Here is a 21,631-nt window from a genome sequence, read left to right as displayed (position 1 = left end):
GGCTCAGTAAGTATGCCACCTTAGTTAGTTGAGTTTGGTTTGAGACCCACATATAGGGTTCTTCTATTTCTTTGTACTTGAGTTCTTTTGGCTTTCACAACTAAGAAGAGGAAAACTGTTTTCAGCCTCCACCTTTGTGTGTATTCCCCCATTGTGATTGTGAGAAAGCCTCAAGTGAGACTCCTTCCCTCTCTCCCACAATCTTCACAGTTCCTAGTCGGAGTCAGTCCCTACACTCACATACAGTTTCACATCATCACATTACCTGAAACCCAGTGAGCAGACTTCAGAGTGTTCATAGGCATTACTGATTGATCAGTGGAAAGATAGCACATGATTTTATTTCACACACACATGCCATCATTGTAAAGCTTATTCAGCTATTTCACAACATTGTTCATATTATTTTCAAGCCTTATAAAGCCTCTTAGCTATTCTCGGCATCATTTGCCACAAAGCCTTGTAATTCAAATTGGATTATATATATTGTAGTTCTACCTTCACCGACAATTCAAATTTTCTTATATCAACCCATAAATATGTTTGAAAATCCACTCTGTAGGATCATGAGAAGTGTTTAAAGGGTTGCTCCCATTGCCCATCGATAGTAGTTTATCCCACTACCAATAAATGGACATTGATAGAGAAAAAAATCAACATTTACAGAGTTTGTATGCTCTAGAACATGGTCATGAATAACCCCTAACACTTGAAGATGTGCAAGAAACTATCAGACAAGAGCAGGTTACTATCCAAGAAGCCAAAGTAGTCCCCAAGTGGATGAAGTAGACTTTAAAGGATAGTGAACTATTGGCTCCTTTTCCCAATAGGACACAAGTGAGTTTAACACTTTTGAAGGAGCTCAAGATGCTCACACAGCTTGGATGAGTACACCTTGTGATGCAAATGAACGTGAGAGCTAGTGGACACTTGCCATAGGCAAGAAGGAAAGTTAAGAGAAGATCCAATAGTACCATAGTAGACAGGTACAAGGCAGAATTAGTTGCCAAAGTCTTTACTGAATAAAGGTATTAGATTATGATGAAACCTTTGCTCCCACTTCCAGAAGGACACTATCAGGTGTGTTTTTCATTTGCTGCTCATTATCGATAGAAAGTACATCATTTGGACATACAAACAACTTTTTTGAAAAGGAAGTCTATGTAAGTCAACTTTTAGGTTTCAAGATGCTCGGTTAGGAATACATTTATGGGTTGTCACAATCTCCATGATCATAGTATGATAAAATTCAGGCCATACTTATTTGGCCAACCAAGTTCTAAACAACAGTCCAACTGAAAGGATCCTCTATGTCAAGAGAGTCATGTTGATAGTCATCCTTTATGTGGATGATTTGTTGCTGCTCACATATACCAATGAGGATAGAAATATCTCCCTCCCACTTGATACAAAATGGAATTTGTTGATAGTCCTCATTTATGTGGGTGATTTGTTACTCATATGCACAATGAGGACAAAATCATCTCCACCAACTTGATATGAGAAAAATTCATCAATCTAGAGCACATCTTGTAATCAGCAAACACATGAGTTATACTAATTTGATTTTTTTTCAAATTCATCTGGCATTATGGATCAAAGATGTTCATTGAATCTATGTTTGAATGCATCAAAACACTAGTTAATGTCTTCATGCATTCAAACAACTTTAAAAAAGTTTAAGTTCTTTTGATTTATAGGATGCATAAAGATGCAACATCATCCAAGGTGAAATATGGTTAAACAGGTGGCCTCTAGACCCCCTTCTATTATGGTGCATCTATAGACCACCTTTTGTAGAAAGTGGCTTCTAGACACACCATAGTGGATCATGGTCTAGAGGCCTTTTTTTGGCACAAAATTTACCAAGAAGTCCCTCTCATCTTTAGGGATACCCTATTAAAAATAAAATAAAATAAGAACATATCTACATTCATTGAAGCCCTGACTAGGGTTTCGATGCATTTGAAATATTTATTCAACATTCCAATTCTATTTTATCCACAAGGTCCATCATAATGCAATAAGATGCACATTAAATTTTCATGCAAAACCAATGACTCTACATCCTACATCTATTACACTGCATCACAAGCCACTTTTTGCAAAGAGATGCATCATATGGCCTCTAGATGCATCAGAATGGATGAGGGGCATAAAGGCCTTTTATCAGCATAAAATGTTACCAAGAAATTCCCTTTATCTTCATGGACACATTAGGCTCAAAATAGAATGAAAAAAGATAAAACCATATCTGCATATTTTAAAACCCTAATTCAAATTTTTTGTTCAATTTTATCCACAGGGTCCATCATGATGCAATAAAATGCATGGTGAAGTTTCATTTTAAAAAATGCCTCCAAACCCATCATCTATTTTGTAAGTGCATCTAGAGCCAATTTTTGCAAAAAGTGACCTCTACATGCATTGTAGTAGATGAAGGGTCTACATGTAATTTTTTGGCAAATTTTTTATGTATCTTTGTTTTAGCCTCAAAGTAAGTTTGAGTAATGCATAAAAAAGAAATGAAATTGGGACCCATGAAGTTCCTTCTAGCAAATTCCCTCCCAAACAACTTTTTGTAGCTCATTGATTTTTAGGCTACCCATATGATTTGATCTATTTTGTACACAAAATGATTGAGAAACAACTAATTAATATGATAATAAGCACAATTAATGCACATGAGTAAAATCTTTTAACAATACAACCAATAAATCATTGACCACCTTATACCCATTACCCCCCCATTATGCACACCAATTATGGATCACCTTCCCATCACCTTGTGCAAGAATAAACTTTTGTGATGGTGCCTCCAAAGCACGGCTAGGGGTTTCTTTGGCATTTCCCTAAGCAAGATTTAGGGCTCGATCTTTGTGGGTTTTGACATTTTGCAAGTAAAATTTCTTGCGAGTTTGCGAGTTTTTCAAGTATTTTTATGTGTGAATGTTATAGCTAGTGGCTAGTTATAATTATTGCATATCACGATGCAAGTATCAATTATAATAAAACTAGGCAATATATTTCTTAAACATAGGAAACACTCAATACAAACCATGGAGCTAGTTCGATTACATGACAAGATCTGCATTCGTTGAACCAAGTAAAAATATCTTAAAACAATAGCTCGCTGGTGAGCTATAAAGACCAGGTGCCAAAAACTTTTTTCCCAGATGACATTTTCGGGTTTCATCTACAGGTACCCATGTTTGCAATTGTTTTCAAGGTTTTTAGGCCTTCTGAGCTCATTTCTGGTGTCAAAGACGTCAAATTGTGCATGTATTAAAAGTTTTTTTTTTTTTTTGTTCCAAGGAATTTATACCCCTCTGGCAACATAGTTCAAGTTTTGTTTTGTTCCAAGGAATTCATACCAATGGAGTAGAGTAATGATGGTCATCCATAGGTCAAATATTTGAACATTAGTAATTTCTAGTTTTGTGGGAGATGTGTATGTTTGTATTGGGTCCTCTGCATGTAATAATACAAGTTGTGCATATAACATTATTTTAAATTTCTCCCAATGCTAAATGCATAGTTTAGATTAAATTTTCCCATTAAAAAAAAACATTATGGTTGAGTCAAATCAATCCTTGTAGCTAGAGATCAAGATGGTTGTAAAAGTTCTACACCATACGATCTTTAATGGCATGCCATGAGCTATAGAAAAAATTTAATGAAAACTCACAAAACTCATAAAACTTACTGGCAAAATGCCAAGCCTCGATCTTTGTTTAGAATAATGATTCCCTTCAAGTGAAGCTAATAAGGATGCCCTTTTAGTATCATTGATTATGATCTTGTTGAAATTATTGATTTTATCAATAACTATTAAGTATAGATGTTCAAGCTATTAATATACAATGATGCATGATGTCCATGTATAGCATGATAAGGTCAATATATTTTATTTATTACAACAATATTTGCATAGATGGATAAAGCCATGAGCCAACTCACATACTCAAGGTTATGGAAAAAGTGACTCAATGCGAGCTTAGAATTGATATCAATGTGCCATTAATGCTCTCCTCAGCACTAGATTTGTAGAAAGAAAACAATCCATTATTTTAAGGTTTTAATGGAGCCCTAGGCCAAGAAGGCAAAAAAGCACTCTGGAAAAAAAAGGTAAAGCTACCAAAAGTGTAGAGGATGCAACAGATCTTCACTTGGGACATGGCAACTTAGTTGACACGGGGTGATACCTTTTGGATAGATATAATTTCGCCACCCTATAGAATTACTGGATAGACGCCTTCCAAATCAGGGTGGAGGACGCGATTCCTCCTTCCCACCAATGGCTTGTACCCTCACTTGAGGACATTGTATAGGAGACGGTGTCTAGCATTAATGCTTGGAACATCTAGGTTGCCTGTTGGCAGTTTGATGATGGGAGGTCAATAGGTACCTCCAATACCCACCCTCATTGCCATTTGGCAACCTTACAATCCACAAGCGAGCAAGGGATGATGGGTTCTCGGATGATCGAAAGGGCATGTGTGCTTCTGCGAGGCATGGCTTGCAAAAAACACCACCATGGAGCGAGGCATCCATTGGTTATATAGCCTCCCATCTTGGTTGTTGGCCCCTATTTATGAGATTCCCTAGGCAATGAGATGGGTTCTCTAGAAACAGACCATAGACAACAAACCAACAATTTTTCTCATACTTTCTTCCCTGATCAGCGCCACATGGCTAGCTAATTTGTATGGTTGCTTCTCAAGATTTGCCTTATGCAATTTGTCGGTGGATGATCATGCAAGGGGTGATTTTGGAGAATAAGGAAAGACCACACTCCCTTCCCTTGTAATTTTTGAAAGCAAGGACAAGGCATGATTTTGGAGAACAAGCCCTATATGCCAACCAAGTTATCCCAAATTGAGGCATGAAGCTTGTCAATCCATTTGTCCCATTGTGAAGATTGTGTTACCTTGCTGGTTCATTTTTTTGTCCCAGTCATAAACCATCTTATGCAAGTTGTTGATTATCTTCCCTTGTTCTCCAATAACTTGTTCTTGTTTTGCAAATGAGATCTCCTTGCCAAAGATGATGGTTTGTCGATTCACATTAATCACCAAGTCCACTAAGTTGTCGTGGTGTTGAATTGTGACGTGAAGCTTGTCCATCCCTTTTGTCCCATTGAGAAGATCTTGCTGGTTGATTTTGTTGTCCTAGTCATGGACTATCTTATGCAATTTGTTGATGATCCTCATTTGTTTAAAAAATTAACTGGGCTAGCAACTATTCATACTTGGTAAAGTTGGTGTCTAATCCAGTTTTCCTCTCCCAACCCAACCTACACACATGCACACACTTTTTTTTTTTGGGTGAGAAGAATATTTTATTGCTGTGAAATAATTACATTCATAAGTTCCCCAAAAGCAGAGTAACTACTACTCAACCAAAAATCTCAGTATAAGCCATATATGCATCATGGTCAATCAAATGAGTTTGAAAGCAATCATAAAACGATTGCCGCAGAGATCGTTTGAAAAAAACAAAAGATGGAAAAGTAGGATCACCAAAGACACTATGATTTCTGTCCATCCATAGAATCCAAAGTGCCCAGTAGCGCACCCAAACAAAAAATAAATCAAAATCCTGTCTAGCTGGATGAAAACCAAATAACCAAAAGAACCTGCCAAAAGTAACAATAGGAAATCTCGCTTGAAGCCCCTGATGAATGAGAGCAAGGAAATCACAAGTATGTGGACAGTGCCAAAAAATGTGAGGCACAGATTCAGCAGAATGTAGACATCGGTGGCAAACAGCCGAGGAAATATGTCTATGTGCGAGTAATTGCCTAGATGGAAAAATGCCAAGTAGGACTCGCCAAAGGAAAACCTGTTGCCAAAGAGGGACTTTATAATGCCAAAGGAGACGCGGCCGCTTTCTCCACCACTTTGATGGGTGATCCATATGCCAAACAGAATTGGCTCTGTCAGAAACCCAAGATGGAGGTAACAACACTTTATACAAAGAAGGCACTGTGATATGTGACAGATTCAAAGGACGGGCTGAAGAAGAGGAAGAATGGAGAGTCCAATCCTCAAGCCTATCCTGAAGTTCCAAACGAGGTATCGGCAAGAAAGGTTGAAGCATTTCTGAAATTGTGCCATAAAGGATGATAATGAGCTCCTAAACCATACTTGCTAGTAGTCGCAGAAAAAGATAAAGAGTGCCATCATCTTAAAGTACATCCGCCACAGAAGCAATACCTTTGAAAGATATAAAATAAGAATGCATGGGTTCTTGTATAGCTAAAGGAGGGTGGAATACTTTGGACCAATAAATATTCTCAGCCCTCAAGGAATTTTCCAACAAAGAATCCATGCCATTCCATTCCTAGTGGGATAAAATATGCTTCCAATCAAGAAGCAAACGAGAGACAAAAGGGCAGCCTTTGATCTTGCCTTGAATAGAGCCAAGTAGAAAATCCCACTGTGTAGGCTACCAATGCTCAAAAGCAGAAGTATCAATATGCAACAAAACAGAGTGGATCATGAAAGCCTAAGGATGATCCCCTTGCATAAACTGGAACATCATTTTTCCCCTATGAGCAAGTATATGCACTTGAATATTGAGTATGTTCAAACCCCCGTGCATCTTTGGAGAACAGAGACGATGCATAGAGAGTAATCTGAGACTTTTCTTGCCATTTTTTGAATGCCAGAAAATCTCCATGATAGCAAACATAAAGGAAGCGAGATTTGCCTTCGTAAACATAATGAGGGGCAGATAGAATTGTATGTATGCTATCAAAATGGATTGTGTTATTCACAAACGAACATGTAATGGCCAGGTGGCAAGCTTCTAATATTCAAGTTTTTTCGTCAGCTTTGTGAGCACCCAATCAGTTTGTTGAGAACGAGTGAGCCCCCAACCTAGATGATAGCCAAGATGTCAAATCAAGCTGAAATCGATTGATATACAGCCACACAGATTTTCATTTCCTACTGTTGCACATCCCCTGAACATTTAAGGTAAGGCATTTGATATGAGCAAGCATATTTACAGATATTTATAGAAAAAAACAGTTATGTACAACAGCAACCTTCAGGATGTCAACCCGGCATTTCTACCTCAGGGTTAGGACCTCCTCCCTGAGAAGAAACATCCGCATGAGGATTGGACAGCAATGCAGCAACCTCTTCTTCAAGGAAAAGGATTCTGCTAGCTGTCACTGCAGCCCACGTGATTCCAATTTCTGAGTTGACCTCCGGAGAATTTCCACCAAAAGATGCACCATTCCAAGTGCAAGGGGGTGGAGGAAGCTACATAAATAACTTTTCTTAGACTTTGCCATCCATCAATTGGAGTTTTGGGTCCTTTTGCTGAAGTTGTATAGCAGGACGTGAAGGGGAAGAAGCTTTCCCATTTAAAACAACTAAGGCTTTGCTTTTATCCTGATTCACAAAAAGCTGTCTATTATCTTTATTTTTATTCCCAATAGAGGCAGGAGCATCCTTATTGGGCATCTGAGCAAGCAAAGTAGCAGGAGGCATTTTATGCTGACTCATTGGACACTGCGAAGCCATGTGCCCAAATTTTTTACATTCAAAACAAGCCCATGCAAACAATCCCCATTTCAATTTATAAAATGCACTTCCCATGTCAACATTGTTCACCGTGACTGAATAAGACTCCGGTGTGGGATTATCAATATCCCAAAGAATGCAAAATCGATTAGAGTTGCCGTTAGGCCGCGGTGGGCAAACCACTTTGTCTAAAGTTGCTGCAATTTTAGGCAAGAGTCAAGCCATGCATTGCGGGAAGTCTACAACTTTAACCCAGACCAGACATCGATGTCAAATCAGAGCCTGATAATCCCTTGTGGGGACCATGGCAAAACGTGTACCATTTGCTGCCCAAAAAAGAGTGGCGAATGTTCCAAAAGCATTTGCCTGTGAACCTCATCTACCATAATGACCTCAAAAAAGCCTCTGGCTGCATAGTGTACCTTACGAACAAATGAGCCAGCCAGTGTTCAGGTCAACCAGTTGCCTTCCTCTGCAGCAGGTGGCATCCGACTCGGGAAAAATAAAATGACTGCATTTTTGGCATATTCTCTGACTGGATCCACAAGTTCATCCACTTCAACCATGAGACCAGCCGATGGAATTTGCAGAGTCTTTCCATTCTTTCCTTGTGTCTGCAAATCCTTCGTGCATGACATCATACACCATTTGTGCTTTCAACAGAATCATGCACGGGGTCATACCGACCCTCAACTTGCTTTTGCTTTTTGCATTCAGCCGATTGATCCTTTTGAAAAGTTTTTTCATAAGAGTATTCAGCCATGTCTTCTGAAGAAGATGGAACCCAAAAAGAGGGTACGTCTGTAAAGTGATAAAAGAGAAAAAACAGTCCCGAAAAACAGCCTACAAAGAAGGAAATAGTGTATTTGCAAGGAGAAGAAGAGGAAAGAGATATTTAGGGATTAAGAGAGAAGAAAAGACAAGTTCTAGAGAAAAAACAGCCTACAAAGAAGAAGGAAATAGTGTATTTGCAAGGAGAAGAAGAGGAAAGAGATATTTAGGGATTTAGAGAGAAGAAAAGACAAGTTCTAGAGAAGGAAAAGAAAAAACACTAGAAAAAGATCCAAGATGAACTAGAAATCTGAGAAAAAAGAGAAGTTTTGGCGATGGAAAGAGTACACAAGACCCAGGAACCAAAAAGGAGAGAAAGGAGGAAGAGAGAACCCTTAGAACCAGCGTTTAGAAGCAGCCCGTAAGCAAACCCGGTACAACAGCAACCCAGGAGCAGGAAACGAGCTGGCAGCAGCAGCCTGAACAGGGTGGAAATGTCCTTACAGGTCTGTACACCTGTACGGAATTGTACGGAGCTATGGCAGGCCAGTATGGCAAGGAATTATGATGCCAGACAGCTGTTTTGGGTCACTGATTTGGAGCAATTGGTAGCTGAGGCAGACGGGCTTGTCTGAGGAGGCTAAGGAGCTGATGGGAGGGCTGGAGCAAGGGCTGCAGGTCCTCTCCTCTCCGAACACCTGCGCGTGCACATACACACACACACACACACACACACACACACGGGGGGGGGGCGGGGCGAGAAGAACACACATAAATTGTAAATTATTGTCAACTATTGAGGCAACCAAACTTTCAAGCAATCAAAAACTGAACAAATATAATAGAGACAACAATTACTTGTAGCATTCGAGTAGCTTCATAAATTCTAAAATATGCTTTTAGAGCTCTAGCTAATCTGGAACCAAACAAAAAGTTTGATGCCATTAATGTTTTGAGTTTTTAATACCTAAGAAACAGAAATTAAGAATCCTTGAAGGACACTACATGAACTCTAAACTTTCCTTGTCAAATTTCCATGTGACCATTGGTGGGAGCAAGGTACCAATCGTAAGGAAGTCCAGCATATCCTTTAAAGGGGTATTTATGATCATTAACAAGCTGCCTTTTCCGTAGGTAGGCTCCCCAAGAGTATTGAGTCACAAACCTGGATGACAGGAACGTTGGCACAATATCTTAGCAGAGAAACAGTTAGACCACCCCTGTCGACTAAATAACTGCAGCCTCTAGAGAAAGGGTGTATCTTAATATTTCAAATTCATGAGTAGTTTCATTTGGAAACGTGTTTGAGAATTTACAAGAAGAGACCACTACGACAACAGGCATGTAAAACAGCCTATGTTACCACATAGAAAACGCATAAGGATGCACGATACGTACAAAACATCTGATGTCACTCAACAAGGAAAACCAAACAGCAGGGAAAAGTTTGTGTGTTATTGTATGTTAAGAAAATAAAATCAGCATGCTGGGAATTTTTCTTTACATCAAATACACAAGGGAGGGATGAGAGGGAGGGGGGAAGAGAAAGAAAGAAAGAAAGAAAGTTGTATTAACGTCTTCAGAAGGCCTCATGGGCCTTCTCATAAGTAAACATTAAAAAAAGAGCGCCAATACGTCTCTGAGTGTCAAAGAGGGACTAGAGAGAGGGAGAGAGGGAAGGAAAGAGAGAGAGAGAGAGAGAGAGAGAGAGAGAGAGAAGGGGCGGTGCTGGGTTTATCAATGCACGTATACATTTGAACTTGTGAATTCATTTCACTAGTTTTTTATTTTTTGGCAAAATGAATACAATGGTAGATGTCCACCAGGATGCTGTCAGGACCCAACCATTGTAGGATTACCTAGGAGAACCCTGGAGTGTTGCAAGGAGACAATGGTGAGGCATTGACACACAAAATTTCCTAGCTCACGGTGGAGGTCTATACATCCAGTGAACACCTCACTCAGTAAGACGTAAAAGATACTTGCACGCCAAGCCTTGCAAAAACACTCCTACCTTTCGAGGGTCCCCCTTGATCCTTGGGAGCCTTGCGTTCCTAGATGGTGCACGAGGTGTAAAGGATATCTTGCTAGATGGTGATGAGGATAGCTCTCCACCCTATCCAAGCCAGCTCGAAAGGCTCCACCTAGGGTGTTTGGGCTCTTGCTACTGCCTGGGCGTGCTATGTCTGTCTGAAACTCACTCTGCTGATCCTTGCGGGACTGAGAAGAAGGGGGTGCCCGACCTTGCCCCTCAAGACAAGCGCATGCCAAGTGGCTCATCTGCCTGCAGCAGCGGAGGCACTAGCTGGGGAGACTAGAAGCCTTAACTTTTTGTCAAAACTCTCCCCCGTCTACTAGTGTCTCAAGGAAGATCTCCTCCGACAATCACACTGAGTCGAGGACCCCACAATCTAACACTACCAAGGGTGTTGTGGTCAGTGGGGACTCTAACACTGTGCCGAAGAACCCCTAATGGAGGGAAGGATAGACCCATACTACTTCGAGAGCAGAACATAATTTGGGAAGCGTGGCACATGATGCATCAAGTCCATGTCATCAATTATGAACCCATGGTACCAAGGAATATTAGAATACTAGGTGTAGGCCGAGGAAGATGGGACTCTAGCCCACAAAAGCATGGGCTATGTTGGGGGAACTCAACTAGAGAAGAAAGACTCCCCTCCTATAGATGGTGACATCTCGAATGTGGTCACCCTCCAATGCCAAGCTTACCTGAATCCAATCACGAACCTGGCTCTCGTGGGCATGAGGCCAACAATACCCAATAGTGCTCTATCCTGAAGGGATTGAATTGCTGTCTTCACTTGCTATCTTCACTTGCTATTTGTCTTTTGCAAAAAGAAGAACCAAACAATTGTGTGAGTTTCGGGAGCTACCATGAGAACCCCTCTAGCTAGACCAAAGTGAAGGTGCATGGTGGAGAGGGAGAGAGAGAGAGAGGGTAGGCTAGGGAGAGAGAGAATAATACTCAAAGAGAGACATAATGAAATGGAAATGAAATAGCAAGAGCAATGCACAAAATGAAAGTACTCACATGTAGACCAAAGAGCTTGTAGGCTTGATACTTGATTGATTTGACACTAGACAAGTACAGCTCTTATATAGAGCGCACACACACATATGAACACCAATGCATACGGGATAGCTCCCAATGTGACACGTGGCATCCATAGGACACACTAGACTAGAACTCACACTAGAACACACCAAACTGACTCATCTTGACTCCATTTCCTAACACCCCCCATGGAGGAAAGGTGAGTGACTACTGGAATGGAATTAAGAACATGACAATGACGGTCATCGAACTATGCAATGACGATCTAGAACTAGACATGGCTCCCATGCTAACTCAAAGGCAAGTGAGCATGGCTCAGAGGCTAGTGAGCATGGTATAGATTTAGAGGCTCACCTAACATGGCTCAGAGGCTCATCATGCATGGATGTATGACCAACTCAGAGGTCTAGGAGACCAATGCACCAACATCTTGGAACTCCATGCCAGGCCTAATAAATAGACCTATCAAAGCCAATATATGGTTCCCACACTACATCCCCCTCCTGGCTCCAAGGACTAAGTAGGGACATGGAGCCATACACCATAAATATAAAAGTAATACATCATTTTAGGAGGACTATCCAAGGCAGAGGACCTTTATTGACTCAACACACATGATTTATTGCATTCATTTTTGGGAAACATCCTAGGGCAGAGTACCCAAATAGAACATGCTTAGAAAATATACAAATCATCTTCTCCATCGTCCTCTGGTGGGAAGGGAGACTGTCGGATTTCAGCAGTAAGAGCATGAACTTGTGTCAAAGGATCGTCAACTTCATCGTCACTCATGGCGGCTGCAACCCAACTGGCATGTTCCTTAGTTTGCTATTTGGCAAGCTTTTGGTAGCATCTGTCCTCCGTATGACCAAGCTTGTTACAAAAGGTGCACTTGAGAGGCTTGAATGGCTTTGTCTTTCCATGTGATGGTGTAGGCTTCGGTTTCTATATGCTGGTGGAGGCAAGAGCCTCATTAGTATCTGAAGAAGAGATCAGAGATTCTTTGTTCCGCCGGGCGATCTTTTTCAAGAAGAAGAGGCACCATATCATCAAAGATAGTTGTGGCAAGTCTAAGTATTTCAAGAGTATGCTCAAAACGAGTGACTCCTTCCATACTCTTCATGAGGACAACCATTTTGTCCTCTACACTTCAGGCTGGAAAGTTGTTGCACAAGAGATTACATTTTTGCTGAATGTGCACTCAAGGTATCACTATCATCCATTTTTAATTTATAAAATTGCAACTTCAAGAAAACCTTGGAGTTTGTGACTTTGTTACCAAAAAGATTCTCAAGACGCGCCCATATTACCTTGGCTGTTGATTTGAAGTCGATGTGATGAATCAAAGTATCATCGAGGAAAAGTCTGGTGATAGCAATAGCTTTTGAGTTGTGTTGCTTCCATGTCTTGAATTGTTGAGGGTCCGTTGTGGGAGCGTCATCCTCAATAGCATCCCATACATTTTCTTTCATGAGGAGCAACTGAACCTTAGTTTGCCAAGTAGGGAATCCTTCCCCCTTGAACTTCTCCACAAGCAATGAGTTCGAAGAGAGAGAACTCATTGTGTATCTCGGAAAATGGCAACTTCAGTCTTCAGCACTTTAGGAGCGGGAAAAGAGATGAAACTGAGAGCTGGAACTGAAGGCAAAAGAGGCAGAGGATATAGATGTCATCAAGTGGGAGATGGAGCAACAATTTGTGGGCAAAATGAGGATAGCTCAACTCATGTGGAGGAGAAGAGACAATGAGCAACAATGGCACGCATAATGACGCCAATGGTCGATGTAGCAGCAACTCTCTTCAAGTAGGTCGTTTCTTAAAAAACGGGCTCCAAATGAGGTTGTTTTTAGGACAGCCAGTAGTAGAAACATCTCCACAATAGTAAGCAACTATTTCCTTCACAAAAACGCCCCCAAAACGAAAAAAACGAGCTATTTTTGAGCAAAAAACGGACTGTTTTTTAGCAAAAAACGAGCTATCTTTTTCCTTTACGAAGACACCCACTAATGCCCACAAGAAGGGTGACCGAGTTGCTCCTTTTCACGAGGGCAGCAAACCAAGCTCCATAGCTTCCGAAGGTGAGGCTAAGGTAGGAGAAGAGAACAAGATGGGGAGAAAGGAGTGGAAGGGAGCTCCATCATGGAGGAGAGGATGGCTTCCATTTGCAGGCTTCCTTCATCCTCTAGATTGAGCATGGACAAGGAAAAGGTAGAAAAGGAGGCTCTGATACCACATGAAGGTGCATGGTGGAGAGGGAGAGAGAGAGAGGGTAGGCTAGGGAGAGAGAGAATAATACTCAAAGAGAGACATAATGAAATGGAAATGAAATACCAAGAGCAATAGCAGGAGGGTGTAGAGAAGAGGGGGGTGGGGGAGTAGAGAAGGATGTGGGGTGATGGCGGGGGGGTTGGAGGCTAGCTCGGGGAGCTCGAGTAGGAGCAGCAACATCCTGCTTCAGAGGCTTGGGAAGAGATGGTTCCCCTAGTTGGTGCTTATCTAGCCACTCTCTTAGAGCACGTAGGTGAGCAACCAAACTAACTCCACATCACTGCACAACACTCCTTTCCCTACACCATCAAGCACATAGGCTGAAGTTTATTTTTCCCCTGAGAAAAAGCAAACTTCTGTTAAAGTTTGAAAAACACCATACAACTCAGCTTCTAAAGGGAACAAAGGAAGGTAAATACAAAGAAAAACAACTGGTTGTTAGAAGGGAACCAGCCTGTTTTCTAAACAACCTGCTCACTGCCTAGGGAATCTCCTGAACAGGGGCTAACAGCCAGGGTGGTGGTATATACGTCCAGTGGATATCTCCCGCAAAAAGGGTGTAGAAGACGCTTGCAGGCCAAGCCTTGCAGAAACGCTCCTGTTTTTTAACGGTTGCTCTCGATCTTGGAGTACAATGCTCCCAAATGGCACGGAAGGTAAAGATGATGTCCTACTAGGTGGCAACGAAGGTACACGTCGGAATGATCTGCTGCCCTCTCATCACCTGACTGCATCATGTGACCTAAATGTTCCAGGAAGTAATGCTGGATATCGTCTCTCAAACACTGTCCTCAGGTAAGGGCGACGGTCGTACACGGGAAGGCGGTGATGTGTCGTATATCTCTATCCAAAAGACCTATTGGCCATAGACCCTATATGATGGTGAGATTGGGTCAATTGAGAAGGTGTGCCCTCCCTCCATGAGCCATGCAGCCATCTATTAAGTGAAGTCCCACTGAATCCAATGCGTGTGAGCCACAATCCAAAAGGCTGCTAGCTAGATCCTCTGTTGCAAGACATCCCCATAGGTAATGGGGGATTGTCTCTAGAACTCCCTTTGTGCAGCAAAAGCATCTGCTGTCTACCCAAATCTGCTCTAGCTAGGGGCCAATAGGCAATCCCCCATGAGCTAGCAGCCAGAAGAAATAGGACATCTTTCGTGGTCTCGTGCTAGTCCAAAGACAAGGCCAGAAATGGGAGAGGACCTCCCCGAGGAACCTCCTGCTCAACCCAATGGCGCTCCCTCGAGGGTGTCCAAGTGACTACCTCCATTGAAGGGACGGCCAAAACGAGTCATGTACAAGAAAAAGGGCACCTCCTATACCCTATCCTACTATCCTACTTGAGCTGACTAGAACCACTCTCCCGGGTCCCATTAAATATCATGGGGGGGCCGACCATCCCAAAGCCACAAGCACCAAACTGCTCCCTACGAAGATGACAAGACTATGTCCGGATCAATGTGCCAACTCTTGCCTAAGCGATCCAATATCATGTTCCGCTGCCACTCCAAATCATCCAGGGCCACCTCATCCAAACCATCCCTCTCTGTCTCAGCCTACAACAGTCCTCCAGGATTTATCTTGTAAAACCTGCAGCAGCCAAACGATACCAAGGACTCCTGGAAAAAACAAACCCTGACAGGCAGCCCCGTCCGTGAGAATTGCCGAGACTAGTAGTGAGGGGTCTAGGGATTGCGTAGCCCTTCCCACCAGGAAGGCAGGGATCATTGTGTCAAACTCTGCTATCTGCGTACCTGCCCCCCCTCAAATGTGAAAGAGCCTATCTCTCTCTACGACCCTAGGGACATCTCGGCGGGCCACTGTCCCATTGTGCCCATTCAATATGCATCCACTGGCCTAGCATATGCCCACTCGAGTCTCGAACCTTAGCGTGCCATAAGATGGGCTGCCTCTCAAATTCCTCCTTGTAGAAAGGGCTGGCCCGAATGAGCCCCTCAGTCAGCTGCTGCTGCCAGATCCTGAAAAGGTTCCTCATAAGGGGGGAGCCCTTCCCTATGTGAGGGGGCCACTAAAAAAATTCACCTGTGGGACTGCTACCACTGTCCACCTGTGCGAGGAGTGCTTCCAAGGAGCCCCCCCCGCTAGAGGAGGAGCTTCCAGGGCTCCGCACCTAGGGTGAGACCACATACTACCAGCTTGCCCAAGAGGGCTCTACTCTACATCTTTGGATCAATGATGCCCAAACCCCCACGTGTCTGTGGCATGATCACTGTCTGCCACGCCACTCGGGCTCTAGTATTCCGCGTGCCATCCGATCCTGCCCAAAGGAAGTTGCACATCGACCATCTCAACTATCCCATGCATCCTTGAGGGAACCACCAGCAGAAGGCTATATACCAAGCCATGGCAAGAAGGGCCTGGTTGACTACCAGTGCTCTGCCTGCTAAGGAGAGTTTGATCGAGCTCCAATACAAGAGCTTACACCGAGCGTCCTCTAGAATTGGGACAATCTCTTGCTTTGCTAAGATATCTATGCCCACTTGGCAGCCAAGGTATCTTGCTGTTAACCCCCAAGTCTCAAACCTCCTAGACTTCCTCTATGCCCATTAAGAAAACCAATAGATTTGGTCCAGTTGATGTGGGCCTTGGAGGCCCCACAATAGATAGCTAAGGCCCCCCTGACTGCCTCAAGGCTCGCTGCTCATCCCTCCACTTACAAGGTTGTATCGTTTGCAAAATCTGAGTCTAGCAGCTCCTCCTCCTGTAGGATCTGCAACCTCATCCCTGTGAGGCCAATCACCTAAGAGCATAGAATATAGCCCAGCGTCTCCACTATGAAAAGAAAGAGGAAGGGAGTGAGGAGGCGACCTTGCTGAACCAAGCAAGAAAGAGAAAAGGCCTCACTCGTGTGGCCCCCAATGATCACCTAGTTGGAACTCCCTATATAAAGGCTTGAGACCCCTCTGATCCACCTCTACGAGAATTCTAGTCTCCACACGGTGCCCTCCAAAAAGGTAAAGAGACATGGAGGTAGGAGAATGCCAAGCTAACTAGGAACTGAATGGAAATATGGAAAGCATAATGGAAAGGCAAAATGGAAAGCAAATGAAAGAACAAGTGCTAGGCAATGATAACCAAAATACTCACATGATATAAAGCTTGATGTTGACTGATGTGAATGACTCAAGACAAGTACAACACTATATAGTGTGACACTAGACTCTAGAAAGCCATAGTGTATATGGGATAACTCCCAATATGACACGTGGCATATCTAGGACTCACTAGACTATAAAACACCCCCTAGACACCTAGTACACTCATTTTTGACTCATTTTGGCTTCATATCCAACACCCCCCCATGAAGGCAAGGTGAGAGACTACTAGAATGGAACCAAGAATAGAACATGACAATGACGGTCATCAAACTCTGCATGAGCATGTTCAGAGGTTGATCCAAGCACTCTCATGGCTTGAGACTCAACATGCTTAGAGGCTCACGTTATAGCATGGCTACATGACCAGCTCATAGGTCCAGGAATACACCAACATCCTGGAACTTGGCCACGCCTGATAAACAAATAGACCTATCAAAGCCAATACATATGGCTCCCATAGTACATCCCCCCTTGGCTTCATAAAAGGACATGTTGAATGTCACCAGTGCTATTCTCTATCCTCCATGTGATGAATGGCATTGATGTCATTCTCAACCACATCATATGATTATTTGGTCAATGGCACTAGTACCATTGCCCACAACACCATATGATTCTTTGGAGAATGGCACCAGTGACATTCATAACATGGACTGTGGAGGATGGCACCAATGCCATTCTCCATTCTCCATGTGATGAATGGCACTGATGCCATTCTCTAAAATGTTTTGTAGAATGGCACTAGTTCCATTCTCCTCAAATTCATCTGAGAACTAATGCCAATCTCAATGGGAGTTTGTAGAGAATGGCATCATCGCCATACTCCATGAGAGCTTGTGGAGATTGGCAGTGGTGCCATCCTACATGACCTTGTGGAGAATGACACTAGTGCCATTCGTTACATGGATTGCCAATAATGGCACAAGTTCCATTCTAACACTATATTAGGGAATTTGAGACTTTTCAAGTAATTTGGGACTTCCCAATATGGTTAAGATTTGGCCACATGGTCAAATATAAACCTATTACTTGAAAGTGGAATCCATCCTAAACACCATATTAGGGAATCCTCCCAAGTCCCACTTTTAAAAAAGGGTTCAAGTTTTGGCCACATGGTCAAATCTTAACCCTTTACTTGAAAGTGGGACTTGGGAGATTCCCAAATTCTCCAATATAGTGTTTTCTCTAGATGTCAAAGTTATCACATTAGAATCTTCCCAATTAATATGTATAGGAACCTAACACATGATGCCTATAGAATGGTTCTAGTGCCATTGTCAACAACAACTTTATGATTATTTGGAGAATGGCACCAATGCCATTCATCACTCAGGCCATACTTTTTAGTCAACTGCCTTGGGCACTAGGGGAGGTACTTACATTTATGTTTCTTCTTCGATGCTCCCCTTGGTGATTGGACACGAGATCATAGTCCCTTCCAGAGCTCATTATACTTTTGATTGACAGGCATAAGGTTGGTCTCTTAAACCTTTATGCACCCAATTCTAGAGGGGACCGTGTTATTTTTTGGAAGGATCTGCTTTCTTGGTCATGCTTTGCAGAGTCTTGGATCATTGGAGGTGATTTCAACATGGTTGAAATGCCCACGAACAAAAGAGGAGGTAGGGAAGGTGGTATTTATTCCCTAGAGAGAGCAGCTTGGGATGCCTTCCTTTTTTAGTACAGTGGCAGAGATGCTTGGCATGATGATGCTTTCCACACTTAGCCATAGTCACTCTTCTTTTCTTGGTCGAACAAGAGGTTACATATGCCTATCTATGCACAGATTGATAGATTTTATGTGGATGATTGGGATCTGGACAGAGGTGGTGTTAGAAAAAGTGTGAGTTATTTGGAGTGTACTAGGTCTCTAGGTGGTGTTTCTAGTGTATTTTAGTAGACACCATTCTACTTTATATCCTAGAGTGCTACATGTCACTATGGGACTTATCCCCTATACATTGTGTGTTTTCTAGAGTCTAGTGTCACACACTATGTGTTGTACTTGTCTTGAGTCTTTTAATGTCAATCAACATCAAGCTTTATCTACATGTGAGTATTTTGGTTATCATTGCCTTGCACTTGTACTTTCTATCCATTTTCATTATGCTCTTTCCATTTCGTTGATGCTCCCCTCTCCACGTGTCCCTTCATGTGGTATCAGAGCCTCCCTGCTTCCTTCATCTCTTCCCTTCTTTATAGCCTTCTCTTTCCCTTTCCTAGCTCCACCTAGAGGATGAGGGTGGCCCAGAAAGGAAGCAGCCCTCTCCCTCCATGGTAGAGCTCCCTTTTCTCAGCTTGCCATTCTACCTGCCATTTTGAGACCTGCGACCAGTGCAGCACTTATATCTTGATCTACAAGTGGAATTTCGACTCGGTTTTTGATAGAAAGTTGTAGTGTATCAAAGTTATTCCATCTACAAGGTGTGACAAAATCAAGACTGCATTTCGCCATCTATTGATGTTTGTGGTGGCTACTTCCCATGGGTATCTTCGTGAGCTAGTAGCGAAATATGATTCATTATCTTCATCAGCAAACGAAGATGGATTGATGGGCGTGTTTTCTTTACTCATGAAGACATAGACTTGCTCTTGGAGAAACACGGGCAAGATGCTTCTCACACTAATTTTTTATTTCTCCAATTTCTACCTCAGATTTTAAAATTTCCAGGGGTTTCTATGATGTGAGGGTTCCTAACTGTTGAAGGAACACATTGCTTGGAAAGCCCCAAAATTCTTGAAACCCTAATTTTCTGCTAAACCCTAATTTGCAAAACTTAGGGCTTTTCTGATTTCTGTATCCCTTTAGCTCTATTGAAGCCCCTAGCATGTAAATCATTTGGGGACTTCCAAATTCATGTAAATTTATCACTATTTTGCCCATTTACTTGGGAATTTGCCCCATTTCGGCACAAGTGCTCAAATTTGAGCCTCCACCCCAGCATTGCTTATTTGATCGGTGCTTGAGGTACTTTGCATTGATCGACTTTCCGATTGCTCGTGGTATCTAAGGCCTCTACATTGACTTTTGGGTGACTGTCACTTTGACAAGTTCAGAGTCATGCGGTGATCGCTCCGCGAGTTGTTCCCATGGGCTTCATCGCATCTTTAGGGGGCATTCTTCCCATATATCAAGAAGAATTTGTACACTTGCGTGCAACAACTATGCGGAGGACATCTCTTACACAAAGAGATTTTTATTTATGCTATAGCTTGATGTATTTTGGGTTCCTCTGCCCTGGGTAGTCCCCTTAAAACGATATGTATTGAGTTTGGATTTCATTGAGTCTATAAAGGTACTCAGCCTTGGATATCCTCCTAAATTGATGTTATTTCACTTCTTGAGTTATGTGTGGCTTCTTACCTGATTTATTGTCATGAGGCCAGGGGGATGTGTATTGGATGGAGTTCTTCCATTGGTTGTGGTGTATATTGGAAGGAGTCCTTCCATAGATAGTGGCAAGTACACTCGATCAGGCCTGGCCGAGTTTTCACGATGTTGGTGCATTCCTTAGACCGAATCCGTTGGTTCAAGTAGCCACGCTTCATGAGCCTCTGAGCTACTAGGGGTGTACAACACCGAGTGACGTCATCATGATCATTAGATGTGGTTTCTCTCCTCTATTCTCTCACCGTCATAGGATTTGGCTTCTATCCTCTATTCTCTCACCTTTCCTTCATGGGGGGATGTTAGAACATGAAGTCAAAGTGTGCATGTCCATGCAGGAAAGATAGGTCATTACTGCGGCTATGATATCTTTTATGCTGGGGAGCACTCTTTCTCAGGTGTAGTCATTCTGATTAAACATGAACTTCAGCCAGTTATTGCTTTAAATGACAATCAAGGCAGATGGATTATTCTTCAATGCATCGTTCAAGGCGAGGTGTTTGAATTTGCTTCTGTATATGCACCTCAATCTTCTCAGGATAGAAGTGCAATTTGTGCACCGATATCCATGGAGATATCATGTCTTTATATGTGGGGATTTCAATAATGCTCCGCAACAGGGTGACAATACATCAGGAAATACTCATATGTTAACCTCTGAAAGGCATGCATGGTCTCAATTACTGATTCATCTTGATCTGGTTGATCTTTGGAAGGAATTGCAGCCTTTGTCACCTAGAAACACTTTTCAACATAATGCCCTTTCTTCTTACCAGGCACGTCTGGATCGCTGGTATAGCGTAGCCCCGCAACAAAATGATGATTTTACATGCAAAATGTGGGTTGACTATGCCTTTATGCATTCACATCATGCACCGTTATGGTTGAGGCTATCTTTTTATGATATGCCAGATGATAGAATTAATTGTGAACAATAGTTATTTGCAGCATGTTACTTTCAAGGAAATGGTTACTAATGCCTATCAATCTCTGGCTTCTCAGAGCCACTTTGATATTGATAATGCATGGGATTCTTTTGTTTCCAAAATGCAAGTTATAATTAGAGGTTATGGCAAGTCTTACATGAAGACTATGAGGGAAACTGTTGCTCAGGCTAAATTGACTTGCCAAGACCTCACTGAACTCAGTCAATTTCGTCCTTTGTTCTTGCATGAGCAAACAACACTATGCCAAGCTAAACATTGTCTCCAACTCAATGATCACAGAAAACTTGCCAAATGGGAGACCAGAGCAAGACAAAGAGCTTTCATAGATAAAGGTTGTTCTTCCAAACAATTTTTTAAAAGCTTGCATCAAAAGAGATTAAACACAAATATTTGCTGGGTGCTTATGCCTGATGGTTCATGGACTACATCACGGTCATAGCTTGCTTCTGTTTGTGTACATCCTTTCTCTCAGCAGTTTGGTTATGTAGATCCTCCTTCACAGCAGGTTTTGTTTGCAAG

At 42.3% G+C, this 21,631-nt stretch overlaps 1 protein-coding gene across 3 annotated transcripts in view; it reads right to left on the bottom strand.

The window, feature by feature from the left end:
* Window positions 1-9,152: 9,152 nt before the first annotated feature.
* LOC147886963 (uncharacterized) overlaps window positions 9,153-21,631 on the bottom strand; it is a 202,797-nt gene continuing 190,318 nt past the window's right edge. For all 3 annotated transcript variants that reach the window (XM_087394892.1, XM_087394894.1, XM_087394895.1), the window contains one exon: window positions 9,153-9,474. In XM_087394892.1, coding sequence (XP_087251018.1) covers window positions 9,336-9,474 — 139 coding nt within the window. In that variant the 3' untranslated portion in view covers window positions 9,153-9,335. The remainder of the gene's footprint in view (window positions 9,475-21,631) is intronic.

This window comes from Dipteris shenzhenensis, chromosome 23, assembly GCF_047967505.1.
Source record: "Dipteris shenzhenensis isolate YYH24624 ecotype China chromosome 23, Dip_SZ_1.0, whole genome shotgun sequence".
Classification (NCBI taxonomy): domain Eukaryota; kingdom Viridiplantae; phylum Streptophyta; class Polypodiopsida; order Gleicheniales; family Dipteridaceae; genus Dipteris; species Dipteris shenzhenensis.
Note: the sequence above shows the minus strand (reverse complement) of the source record. Positions and strands in the feature narration are given on the sequence as shown.